Source organism: Pteropus alecto, unplaced genomic scaffold (assembly GCF_000325575.1).
Source record: "Pteropus alecto unplaced genomic scaffold, ASM32557v1 scaffold40, whole genome shotgun sequence".
In the NCBI taxonomy this organism is placed as follows: domain Eukaryota; kingdom Metazoa; phylum Chordata; class Mammalia; order Chiroptera; family Pteropodidae; genus Pteropus; species Pteropus alecto.
The window spans coordinates 1,226,159-1,239,859 of record NW_006431919.1 but is presented as its reverse complement, the minus strand read 5'-3'; the positions used below and the strand labels follow the sequence as shown (position 1 = coordinate 1,239,859).

Genomic DNA, 13,701 nt, shown 5'->3' with positions numbered 1-13,701 from the left:
CCGGCGCCCCCGCCCGCCCCTCCGCGCCGCTCCCGGAATAGACCCGGAGCACGCCTCGCCCCCTGGGCCGCCGGCCGGTGTCCCGTGTCCCGCACACGCCCGCGCCACGCCCTGCCGTCCACTCCTCTCTCGCTGGGGCCCCGGAGGGCCCACTTTCCGATTCACAGGCTTTCTTTCGTTCCCCCGTCCATGTGTCCCACCCCAGTCCCGACCAAGGCGATATTCAGCTCAGCTTGTGCTCGGTTAGTGATCGGGGGCTCACTATCGCATCTACTAGCCCACTCCATCTTCAGATTGCCAAGACTATTAGAACGTATTTTTCTCCGCGATGGAATCAAAACCTATTTCGCTGCAGCTGCCACCGATTCATTTCCTGGCTTTGAGTTTTTCGTCTCCATCGGATAGGTCCTTCCTGAGCACCTTCTAGCGCCAGACAGTGGACCGGGCGCTATCTTGGTGTCGATATGGTGTGAAAGAGGAGTGAAGTAATAATGATAAAAAAAGAAAAGAAAAGAAAAGAAAAAAGATCTTCAAAAAGAAAACCATGTAGGAAAAGAGAAACAGACAGGATTGCTAAAAGGTGGGCAATGGCTTGGGACACTTCCAACTTTTGAGATTCCCAGTATACTAAAACGGGAAGAAATGCCAAAAAAAAAAAAAAAAAAGTGTTACAGTTATGGAAATGAACACTGTTAGCATACAAAATACAGTGGGATATAAGTGTGCTCTTCCCAAAATAATTAAAGGATGTAGAAAAAAATATTGCTATGGCCAGTGTGGTCCTGGAATAGGTTTTAAGTTTAAAATTGTAAGAAGGATGCCAACTTCTTTCATCCTGTTAGTGTATCTTTATGAAAATAAGTCTCATTTATAGATGATATGAAATGTCTAAATTTAAGACCTTTCATAAAGTGGAGTCCTGGCTCAATTCTTCTTATGTATACTCCTCCTTCCCAAGGTGGGCCAGGTCTTGGTTTCCAGTTTTAGCCAGGCCACTCCTTTGCTTAGAACACTCTGACACTGAAACAACACGTTGTGCAAAGGCAGAGAGACAGGGAAGGGCTTGAAAAAGAGCATCCTGCACTTTCCTGGATTGGGGATTTTTTTCTCCATTGCTTTTATACGCAGGTTGAAATTAATGCTGGCTTTGCAGAATTGCCTGGGTAGTTTGTTTAGTGTGCCTGTGTATGAGCACTCAGAAGAAATGTGGTGTAGTGAAAAAAACAATGGAATTCGAATCAGACTCGTGTGTGAGTCTTGCTTCACTGCTTACTAAGTTTATAATATTACGCCTGTGAGGCTTGCTTGCTCATCTGTGCTGGGGGAACCTCATACTGACCTCATAGGGCTGTTCAGAGGGCAAATGATGATAAAAACTCATTTTATAAACCATAAATAGCTATAAAAATGCGAGCCATTATTATTTTTCAAGTTCCTCTTTGTTCCTGCCCACTTTTCCAATATGAAAAGGTCGATTTAAATTCTAAAGCAACCAACAATTTACAAGTGGATGAAGTTCCAAAGTTCACTGTTTGAACTCTGAAACACTCGGAGTCAAGGCTATAAACTGTAGTTCAGTTCCCAGATTACCCCATTAATATTTTTAAACACATAATATTTTTTTGAAATAATTTTAAAAATAGAGAACATGACTATAGCAAAAACAGATGGAGGCTTGGGTAGATTAACATTCAAAAACTTTCAAGGACTTTGGAAGTTTATCACAGAATTGGAACAGAAAGGTCAAAAAGGCTAAGGAGGATTTATGTGTATCTATAGAAGAATTTATGAATGCATTAACTGAGCTGTGGTTTGGAAAAGATGTAAAAATGAAAGAACACAGTCTATGCACAGTTCTAAGGAGTAACAAAAAGTTGCTGTGGAGGTGTAGTGGTAGTAGTTCAGATAATTACCCATAGTGTCCACTAGGTGGCACTGTTGACTAAGTTGACTGCAGCTTGGTTGTTAGGATAACTGAATGGATAGATGAGGAGGCTACTTGTGGGTTTTGGACAAGGAATAATTATAATTTTTTTCTGTAATTTTCCTTTAATGAGGTCTATAGTTACCCTAAAATCCATCTCCCGTTTTCATAAGTTCACTTAGGAATATTTATTGCACTCTGCGCAAGTTCCCGTTGGGAGAATAAACGCTAAATAGGAATAATCTCTGCCTTCAAGGACTCTACAATCTAGTAGAGGAGATGAACATGTAGAAAATAATTTGATCACAAGTTATTATATGGAAAACACAAGAGAAGAGAAAAATGCTTTTAGAGTGCATCAAGACAATGCAAGAATATCTTCCTGATCATGGAGACAGTACTGGATAACAGACATTTGGGTGAGCCTGCGTGAGGAGATAACATTACAGACAGAAAATAGTACGAGCAAAGACAGAGATAGAAAACTGCAGGATGTGTCTGCAGTGCCGTTTGGTTTGGCTGGACTGTGGGGCGTTGGGTGGGAAGCACAGAGGAGAGGATGAGGAGGGAGGTCGTGGATGCCTGGTTTCCTCCTCCCCTTTGCATTTCCCTGTTGGAGTGCAACTCTCTGGAAAGGATTGTTAGGATCGGCCGCATATCTTCTCATTTTTCTTGCTCAGTACCAAGTCTTCCAGGTTTGCTTGGTGCTTGCCTAAAGAATTCTGTGCGAATAGCTTTAGCTCTGTAAAAAGATATCAAATTCAGTCCCAGTGAACAATTCCAGGAAGAAAACTTTCAACTCCCTCATGCTCCCAGTCTTGTGAAAACAAACGATACTCCCCAGCCTCATTCTTAGCTTATCAGGTGGAATTGGGAAGCCCTGGGAAAGAAAATTTTGGAGGCTAAAGGTTCTTTGTCCCAGTGAGAGAAACATGCCCCTAGCCTTCTAACTCATCACCTTGACCCCGGGTTTGCTTCCACCTTGGCCATCAGAGTGACCATTTTATGATCTCAGTTGGATCTCCCTTAAAAATAAGGGATGGCTCCCCTTTGTCCTCAGAGTTCAAATTCCTTATTATGGTATTTAGGGTGCCCTCTTCACTGAGCCTCAACCCGCCATTCCTTAGAGTAGACAAGCAGTGATTTCAGGAGACCTTGAGAAGAGTAAGGAAAACCACAGACTGGGGGTTCAGATCTGAGTTCTTGCACTGACTCTGTCACTGTGTGACTCTCAGTTCTTCCGCTGGATTGTCAATGTAGAATTTCCTACTTCTCTCCTTGCCTTTCCCTGGCCCCCTGGATCGCAAGTGCTGTGAGGATGGGTGCTGTGTATTACTCATTGCTACATCCCTAGTGCAGTGTCTGGCACCTAGTAAGTAGTAATGAGTCTAGTGGAGTGAATCAGCGAATGAATGCTCTAATATTCAGGAGGCTTCTATGAATGCGTTGTGCCATGGCGGTGGGGGGGGGGCCCTTTTAGCCTCTGGGATTGTTTATTTGCTTATTTATCTGCAGAGGGAAATGAGATTGCAATGAGGTGTTCTGTGAGCAATGCCTCTGCGCTTCCCACCCCCACCGCATGCTGCTGTGGACATGCAGCCCAGCCCTTTGGGCTTCTCTTCAGCCTAGGGCCCCTCTCTCGAGCTCTTTTGTGCAGAGTGAGCTCCCAGAGTCCCTTGATTGAATGTCTGTTCAATGCTGGTCGCTGGATGAAAACCTCTCTTGTTCCACTCAGCACAATGTTGCTATTATAGCTCCTATCCAGGGAAATGACACATGCCTGCTGGTCCACCCTGGGCCCCGGAAAGTAGATAGAGATCTGAATGGTGGCTGCTGGGAGAAAGAGAGTTTCACACATGGATGAAAATCCCTCCTTTTGTCACACCTTCAGTTTCTGTTCCAGGGCATAGGCCTCCTGTCTGCACCCAGGAGGCTTGGCTTCCTTGGTCAGCAGAGCCCTGTGCACTAGTTGTGTCTGGAGGAAAGGAAACTTTGGTTTTTATGCTCAAATGCTGCCTAAAGCCTGCCCCCTCCCTTTGGGTCATTCCTCAAGAAAAGAGCACCCCTGGGTCCCTAAGCAATGGAAATTATGGGCTCGTGAAGACTTCTGGGGCATCTGTCCAGCTGGATGCTTCCACCCTGAGCGGCGAGGTGATGCCCAACCCTTAAGACTGCAGCATGGACTAACGCTCTTCTGAAAGGCCGCATTGCACGCCCCATCTTCACCTCTAGGCTGTAGGCTGACGCCAGGCTGCAGAGGTCCAAGGTGAATTTCTTAAACCTGAAATTGGAAATAACATTATAGCTGGGAGGAGCCTGAGAGATTAGTCTGTTTGGTCCCTTCATTGTCCGATAAAGAAACTGAGGCCAAGAGAGGGGAAGAAATCTTGCCTGAAATTACAGGAGAACTTAGAGGCAGAACCAAGAGTGGTGCCCAGGGCTCCAGACTTGATGATACCAGAACCACACTCCTCCTGCCCCCACAAATGTCGCTCTCTCCAGGTTGTGGGGCACACTGGAGAAGAGCATGCCTTTGCGACGAGGTAGACTTGAGTTTGATACCCAGTCAAGGGCATGGTCTTCAACCTCTCTGAACCCCAGATTCCTCATCTAAAAATTGGAGCTAATAATAGCTGCCTCACACGGTGGTTGTGAGGCTTATATGTGACCATGTACGTAGGGTGCTTGGCGCCTTGCCTGGCACAGGAGAAGCGCTCTCCAAATCCCTCTATTTAGGGAGGTAGTTGTTGTGCACTGGCCAAACTCATGGGCTTGGGGTGAGGCAACCCTGAGTTTAAGTATAGGCTGTGTCACATACAGCTGTGAAACCGTGAATGAACTACTTACCAAAGGTCAATTTCCGCATCTATAAAATGAGAATAAAAGTAGTGCGCAGAGGGTTGAAGGAGACACGTAAAGCACCTGGCGCAGGCCCTGACCCACCCTCGGAAGTTACTGTAATCAGTGTGGGTTTCCCTTGAAGACGTTGTCAGATGCTTATGACAATATTAAGGGCTACTGAAATCGCAGCCGCACACCCAGGCTGCCCCCTGCAGGTAGCTTTTTGTAAATTAAACCCTTAGATTCTGCCAGGTTCCTCCTTCTCTGCGGAACACCTGCTACTCTTAGATAGGAGGGATACCCAGGTTCCAGCTTCTGTTACCCAGAGTCTGTTAAGGGGTGGTATTTTGTGTGCGTATATATATAAAATTAAATGCTGCTCTTATTTTGTCAGAAGGACACATTGCTTGGGATGATTTCTCCTGATCCAGGCGAGCAAGACCCTGTGTGTTAGAGAGGCAGTCTCTAACTTCACATTCCTGTATGGAAATAAATTCTTCATCCACAAGAGGGCTTTGAGAACAAATAGGCCTTTAGGTCCAGGCCCTGAAAGCACTTTTCAGTGACTGACCAAGACAGATTTTGACCCCTTCATATGTATTCACTCGGCCATCCTGTTGGGCCCCATGTCTCATTGCACACTCCCAGGGGGGCAGATGCCTGCGCTGTTTAAACTGTCATCACTCTCCCCCACATGGAGAGCAAAGGCACACAGGTGAGACTCCACTGTCAATGATAATTCACTCTGGAAGCCAGAGTGTTTGTCATGGCTTCTTTGGTGGCAAGTGATAGAATCACAACCCAAAGTGGCTGAAACCAAAAAGGGAATTGATTTGCTCGAGGGTAACAGGAGTCGAAGGGGTGAAGCTGGCTTTAAGGCAAGGTCAGGTCCAGAAATACAAACAGTGCGGTCGCTACTTTCTCTCCATCTCCTGACTCCACCTTCCTGTGTGGAGTCTTCCATCTCGTGTGGTCTCTCCCAGTCTGTGGCAACAAAGACCACGCGGCTCGAGGACCACACACCTCTGCAGTGAGGGTTCTGGGTGAGGAGCCGCGCCTCTCTCCCTGTAGTTCCAGCAATGGCCCAGAGGGGGCACTGCTAGTCTGGTAAACCACGTGATCTGAGCATGAGCGTGATGCTGAGGGGTCAGGTACACCTCCCCCTGCAGCCAGGTACTGTCCTTGAAGCACATCATTCCGTCCTTAACACCCTATGAGACAAGTGCTCTCATTCTTATTTTGCAAGTCTGATTGCATGTTGTGTATTGGCTTGCTAGGGTTGTCATAAAATACCACAGACTGGGTAGCTTAAACAATGGAAATTTATTTTGTCACAGTTCTGGAAGCTGGAAGTCCGAGATGGAAGTGTTAGCAGGCTTGGTTTCCTTCACATCATTCCGTCCTTAACACCCTATGAGACAAGTGCTCTCATTCTTATTTTGCAAGTCTGATTGCATGTTGTGTATTGGCTTGCTAGGGTTGTCATAAAATACCACAGACTGGGTAGCTTAAACAATGGAAATTTATTTTGTCACAGTTCTGGAGGCTGGAAGTCCGAGATAGAAGTGTTAGCAGGCATGGTTTCCTTCGAGGCCTCTCTCCTTGGCTTGGCTGCCGTCTTGCTGCCTCTTCCTGTGGTCTTTCCTTTGTGCACAGGCACCCCCTGGTATCTCTCCCTGTACCCTAATCTCCTCCTCTTATAAGGACATTGGTCAGATTGGATTAAGGCTTGCCTTAGTGGCCTCGTTTTTAGCTTAATTACCTCTTTTAAGGCCCTATTTCCAAATACAGCCACATTCTAAGATAGCGGGGTTAGGACTTTAACATGATTTTATTTGGGGGCAGGGGACACAGTTCAGCCCATAGCTTATGCCTGGTAAATAGTGAGGCTGAGTCTAACCACGCTGCTGTAATGTCCCTGCCACAGCCCATGGCAGTGCTCATAAAGTCAAAGGCTTTACAACCCAGAGCAGCGGGGGAAGGCACTGTACCCAGCAAAAACCTGAGCAAGGCCCAGGGCCTTCCTGTGGGCATGGAGCCAGCTGGTGGTATATGAGTCTTGGCTCTCTGAGGTTGGCAGGGGGTTGCCAGGCCATGCTTGGTTGTCATAGTAGCTTGTGTTTCCTTCTCTCTGCGGCATCTTCAGCTAGTTTCCCCTTTGGTTCCCCAAAGACCAGCTGTCATGAAGAAACCGAGGGAGTATACATCTCCTCTCCCACTTCTGTCAGAAGGAGCCATGTTTCCCAGAGTGTGGGATTGAGACTGTTGATGACTATGTGGGTTAAACTCAGATATTTAAGGAGTGATGGATTAATTGAATTTGTATTTAAAACATATAACCAGTCTTTACAAACCCATCATTTTCCTGATATTGCTTAAAATAGAAACATCAGGTATGAGTTAGTCGAAAGAAAAATATTATGTGAATAGCACTGAGTAAATAATCTTATGAAAAGTGCGAAGATGGTGTTCGAGTGACCGAAATTTGGGAATAGTTCCCCACTCAGAGGGAAACACTTTTGGTCATGGGCATAGATGTCACCTTACTTTTTAAACCCGATTCATCTGTATACTTGGTCCTAATTTGTTCCAAGGACTAGCCATGAGGGTGACTGCAGGCCTTTGGTCTCTCCTGCCTGTGCCCCTGTCCCAATCGGACCGGGCCCAGTGAGGAGGCAGGTGGGCTCTTGGGCAGTAATGAGAAGCTGGCCCTCATCTTCATGGCTTCCAGATTTTATTTACCTAGAGTCTCACTCCAGGGCTTCTAAACTGCTTGGCTATAGCTCATAGCTGTGTATACAAAAGCAGGTGTTTATCACTGCGCAGTCAAGGTTTTTAGCAACTCAAATTCTGATGTGGAATAAAGCATTTGAAACTTAATTCCACATGGGGCATTAACAGAGTTGGCATAATATTGTGATGTTAATTGCTATGAATTTTAACAGTGCTTTCTTCCTGTTGAATTTTAAGCCCTTCTGCTTCGTGTTTAGCCTTGTTCGGTGGCTAGCAGCAGCTGCTGACACTCTCCACAACCCATCCCTTTGGGTCTGGGCCAGGTGCCTGGTGAGGATGAGCTGCTGTGGGTGCAGGAGAGCTGGCTGCTTGTCCTCATCTGCTCAAATGCTCAGTGGGCCGGTTTCCTTGGCTGCATAATGTGGCCATTGTATTGGCATTACACTCTAACCTTTTCTGATTTCTGTGCCCTCCCATGCCGTAATGTAAGGTTGCCCCCCAGTGTCCAAAAAGGTTACGTGCATGGGGAAAGGGCTCCTTTCTAGAACTTCGGAAAGTCTGACACAAAATGTTGTGTCTGTCCGTAAAAGGACGATGGCTGAATGACCTGGCAGTCTTATTAAAGTAAAATTCAGATGCGGATTGAATAGGGTAGGAGTGGGGCATGAGATAGAGCATTTCTCACAAGCTCCCGGGTAACTCCAGTGCTGCTGGCTGGGGACCACACTTTAGTAGCAAGGCTTAGAGTGATTCTCCCTGCATCCAATATGTTGACAACCACAGTGCAAGCCAGTGTTCCCTGTGTCTGAATGAATAAGAGGTGTCTTTCTAGACCCTCTGCATGCTCTGGACCCTGCTGCCTGCCTTCCCCCTCTTCCAATTTCACTCTCCCCTTCACTTATTTCACTCGCTCTACTCTGTCCTCACTGGCACTTTTAGTTCCGCCCAGGACCTTTGCATATACCATTTTCTGTGCCTAGAATGCTCCCACCCATACTTTTGTCTTGGGTACTTTGTTTTCAACCTTCAGTAAGTATATGAAGTACGTTCTTTTCTGCTCCTCTCTCTCCGGCACCCTATTTGTTGTCTCTAACTGTTATCTTCATGCACCATCTCTTTTTCTGTTTACTTATTTACAGCCTGTTTTCTCCTCTAGACCAGGGCTACATGAGAGCTCACACCTGCCTTACGCACTGCTGTATCCTAAGTGCTCCTGCCTGGCAACAGATGTTCAATAAGTAAATATCTGTTGGGTGCCTGTGTAGGCAGGAAGAAAAGAAACATTCTTGAGTATCCTTTTCTACGTTTGAGCCGCCTATCTGGAGGAGCTGTGGTGGAGATGATACTTAGAAGAAATCATAGGACGAGAGGTCAGGAAAAGAGATACTTTTGAGCCATGGCTCATCTTCAGAGATGTCAAAATGTAAAAAAAGCATATATCTTAGAATAGATGAATACAGTAAATCTAACATTTCTTAAACAGAGTTTTGTCAAAGTAGTTTATGAAACATTGGATTAAACAAAGGTACTTCAGGACTTTTGGCAATGTGCATTGTGAGTTTCTAAGAGGAGGGGCAGTGGCTGTGGCAGAGACACTGTGATTTACTTATCCAGAGGCTATTCCTTGTCTGCCCTGTTTCTCTTCTTTGTCAGCAGGGCTCCTGCCTTCCAGTTTCCCAGCCTTCTTTGCAGCAAGGTCATGGGCCTATTCCCTTGTTCTGGCCAGTGGGAACTACAGAGAAGTCTACTGAGGACTTCTGGGAAAGATTTTCTGATTGAAAGGGATACATAAAGGGAAGTTTCTTTCCTGTTTTTTGATGTGGTTGTGTGAGGTCATGATGGCTGGAGCCACAGCAGCCTTTTGTAAACATGGGGGGGTCACACCTGAGGACACAAGCCAATATGCTGAATATGGTGAAGTGAAGAAATGCAAAAAAAAAAAAAACAAAAACAGAAAAACAAAAAACCAGGCTGCTGATGGCATCACTGAGCTGCTTAATTGACTAGCTCTGCATCTTAGACTTTTGGTTGTACAAGAAAATCTGCATTCTTGTTATTTATGCCACTTTTAGGAAGGCACTCTTTACTTAGAGCTGAAAACATCCTGACTGATAAGAGTGGATAAGCTAACCTTTCCAGTATGAAAGGCTGGAACGGGTTCCTGGCACCACCACAGTGATTATGTGTCCTCTTCAAAACTGTTTCCTCATCTGCGAGATGGAGATCAGAGTAGTGGCTGCCTCTTGGGTCGTTACAGAGGCTCAAATGAAATGATGGGTGTACAGCCCTCAGCATAGAACTTGGCACATTATTGGTACTTGAAAATGGGAACGATTACTGTCATTGTTATTATTTTTTAATCACAGAATCATATTTGTTGTTGGAACATCTTCTACCATCTTGCAGGATCCCATGTTCTGCAAGAACCAGTCTGGGTGGTGCTTACCTCATCAAATTTTCTTATTTTACAGAAAGAGAAACTGAGGCCAAGGGAGAGCTACTCTCTAGACTCTTATTTTGGAAAAGGTTCTCTTCCCATGCCACTCATCTCCATTCACACTATACCAACAGAAGGACACAGGTCTGAGTTGAAATCATGTGCTTTTATGGGAAACAAAAATATCCAACAACAACAACAAAAGCCCTTCAAATCTTGCCAACTTCTCAACCAGTGATAATGAGGCAGTTTCAATGATTGCATCTGGCTGGGGACATTTCTAAAGGGTCAGGACAGTTGAAAGACATTGGCCAAAAAGAGAAGTTACAGAGAGGGTTGATATTTTAAATGAGAGCATATCAGACCTCCCTTCCAGCCCCTCACACTGTCTCCCTTTCAAGTTACAGTCTCCTCCCAGTTTACGAAGGTCCTCCCTGAACTTTGCTCAAATGTCATCTTTTCCAGAAAGCTCTGTCCTTCATCTGTACCAACTGCATATGCCTTTTCAGTAGAGTCACAAACACTTTCTCATGCCATCTCCCGTCACTTTCTGCCATCCATCATGTTTGAGTACATGCCTTGTGATACCCTTGTTAGGAGGCATGCCCCCAGACCAGGACCCAGGCTGATCATCCCCATGTTCCCATCTCCCTCCCCCACTCAGTGCTCAGTCTACAGTAAGTGCTCAGTGAGGATTTGCTGAAGTCGGTTCTCCACTTGCCATATCACATCACCAGCCTCTCGAGAGTCATAATTGTCATTTCTACTTTTTCATCCCTCCTCCAAGACTTCAAAATTGTCTGACTCAAGGCATCTCCAGGAAGGAACAGACCCCACCAAACATTGCCAACTCAGGGTAGAAGGTTTTGGAAAGGGGAGGAGAGGAAGTTAAGTTTTTACTCCTCTTCCAGAAGGCAAGGAGGCAGGAAAAGCAGCCACTGGGGAAATCCAGGGTGGTCATGAGTGGTGTTGGTCAATGCTTCATTTTGGAATCTCATGAGCAGCCATTCTTCGGAAAGTTTCCCTTATGAAACTTGGCCAGCTTTGCAGAAGGAGCCTGGGACTGGTTGGGTTGCCCTACCAACCTAGAGACCAGCAAGCATAGACCAGGAACCTTTCTTTGGAACATGGCCTGTTTTACCTTGAGAGAGTGTTGGAGGTTGTCTGTCTAGTTGTCCAGTTGGAGTACGGTGGGAACGTTAGCCCTGTGGTGTGTTGAGTTGTCAGGCACATAGATAGTAAGGCTGAAGAATACAGGCTGCAATAAAAGGGCGCTCCTCTAAGGGGGAAGGGTCAGGGTGCTGAGAGAGGTGAGGGAGAGAAGAGGGTCTCAAGATGTCCTGCGGCTCCAGTGCTAACAGGTGCCCTGCTCTGTCTCCTACTCTCAGCTCCCACAGCTTCCTTCTGGTTCTCCACATCAGGACCAGGCAAAGGGGTCAGTTGGAAGTGGTGGAGGGAAAGCATGCGCCTCTTCTTTTCCTACCATGAGTCATAAATTTGGACCAAGGAGAGGTTAAGATCAAGAACAGAAGGAGGAGGCTTGAAGAGCTGAGGAGAGGCCAGGCCCTGTCCACTTCTGTTTACTGCTGTAAGGAGTAGATCTGAGGCCCATGCTTCTAACTGAATCATCTCCAGAGAGCACCAGGCTTCTAATTGGGGGTGATGAGAAAATTCTGCATGGGCTTTCAAAGGTGCTCAGTGACTTTGGGAGATCACTTGTGGATCCTCCCATGGCAGGGCCCCTCTGGGGCCAATAAAGACATGAAAACTGCATGGTCAGCATCTGCCTTGGAGGCTGGGGAAAAGTGCCAGGAAGCAGAGAGGAGACTTCTTCAGGCGCCTCCTTTAGGAAGGAGAGTTGGCCCTTGGGGGACTCAAGTCAGGACAGATGTTTCAGTATCAAAAGGATCCCCAGTAAAAGGATGGGAGTCCTCTCAAATCCCATTCCCAAACCCCATTGCACTTAGAAAAGAGAAAGTAAGTAGCATAAAAATATCTTGATGATGCGGGCTTGCCTGACAGTACAGAAAAGCAAGTCCCATGGCAGGCAGCGTGTCCTGTTAACACAAGAGGATTATACCGAGCTTCAGTATAGAGATTTTACATATATATATTTATATAAATGCATATATATTTATAGCGCCTCTGCCTAGAACAGCCGGGCCTGCTTCTTCAGTTCATTCCTCTTCCAGAGTGCCAGCCGGTCAAACTCGGAGATGGTCATGCCGAAGACTTGGTAGAACTCTTCCTGGGACAGGTGGCGCTGAAAGGAGGTGGGAGGGGACAGAGAGGAAACGACAGCTTGAGGATGTGAGGTGTAGGATGGGGTCAGGTGGAGGTAGAAGCAGCCACTGTATGTTTCCTCTGGATGTACTGTGCCTGGCATGGTGTCTGACGCACAGGTGTGTGGTGAATATTTGCTGAATGGATGAATGTTTCCTCAGAGGAACATTTATTTATAGCTGGTCTGGCTGGAGAGACTGCCCCTGCTCCAGATTTAGATGAGACTTATGCATCCCCTCAGTGCCCCTCGATGCATCCTGGTTGACCTCACCTTTCTGCTACATGCATTCATTCTGTGTTCAGGAGTGTTTATGGATTAATGGTATCCCTGTATTTCATGAGTAAAAGGAGGCATGGCCAAGATTTTAGGGTGTATTTCCTCTTATTAATATTAATAATTCCTCTTACAAATGATCTGGATGGCTGTTCCTCAGGCCGGACAATGAAAAAAATTACTGTTCATATTTCTCTACCCACTGAAATATCCTTTCATCTCTTTCTTATATGAAAACAAGCCATATAATGAATCATTGTTTTGCATTCCATGGGAGGATGCCCACCCCACCCCTTCTGCCTGCCCTCCCTCTCTCCCTTCCAAGCACTCTTGAAAGGTGATACGTTCTCAAAAGGTTTTAGAGTTAGAAACATATGGCATTTAAAATGTGGCAAAATGTTAACAATTGCTGCATTTAGGTGAGGGGTAGACGGATGTTCATTTTACTATTCTTGCAGCTTTTCTGGAATCACTGAGATGACCTGTTGGTAGCATTATATTAGCTAATTGAGCCAGTTGGGCCCCCGCCCTGAACTGGTGCAGGGCCTAGGGCAGGGTTTCAGCCCAGTAGTCTCAGCCCAGCGGTCTCAGCCCAGACTACGTGTTAGACATTCCTACAAGTCGAACAATACTGATGCCTGAGCTCCTTCCCCAGACTGCAATTTAATCGGTCTAGGGTGCAGCCCTGTATTGATATTTTTAAAAGCTCCTTGGGTGATTCTCATGCTTAGGGAATGTTGAGCTTCCCTTGCCTGAGCTTCTGGGTGTCCTGGAGGATGTAGGAGAGTAATTGTTTCCCCAGGGCGAACCAGGTTCCTGAACACTTCCATCCTTTTAATGCTGGTGCCCCACTGTGCTGCCCTGGGAGCTGTCCCCTTCAGCACTGGAAGACACTGCTAGAGAGTGAAAGGAGGCCCTTATTACTAATGTGGGGAGAATCATACACTTCTTTGCCGCTACCCCAGCATGCTAGAGCTGGGAGGACTCACATTGCTTCCTGGGCCACTTGCATTCCCCTCCTACTTGCCCCTACCCTCTACTCTGGATGAATTCCTCAGCAGTCATGTCGAGGGTGGTCGATATGCTCCTTCTAAGGAGTCCTGAGCCTCCTTTCTTAGAAGCCTGCATTCAATTTCAAAAACACTTTTTGACATCTCTCCCAGTCCAGGCCATGTGGTAGATGACAGATAATCTTTGGCAGGAAGAGGA

The 13,701-nt window shown here is 46.3% G+C and overlaps 1 protein-coding gene across 5 annotated transcripts in view; it reads right to left on the bottom strand.

Moving 5' to 3' along the window:
* Nucleotides 1-10,082: 10,082 nt before the first annotated feature.
* ABLIM3 (actin binding LIM protein family member 3) overlaps nucleotides 10,083-13,701 on the bottom strand; it is a 99,551-nt gene continuing 95,932 nt past the window's right edge. For 3 of the 5 annotated variants that reach the window (XM_025043004.1, XM_025043002.1, XM_025043003.1), the window contains one exon: nucleotides 10,083-12,198. In XM_025043004.1, coding sequence (XP_024898772.1) covers nucleotides 12,085-12,198 — 114 coding nt within the window. In that variant the 3' untranslated portion in view covers nucleotides 10,083-12,084. The remainder of the gene's footprint in view (nucleotides 12,199-13,701) is intronic. The other 2 variants (XM_015585324.2, XM_015585325.2) reach the window with 2 other exon arrangements.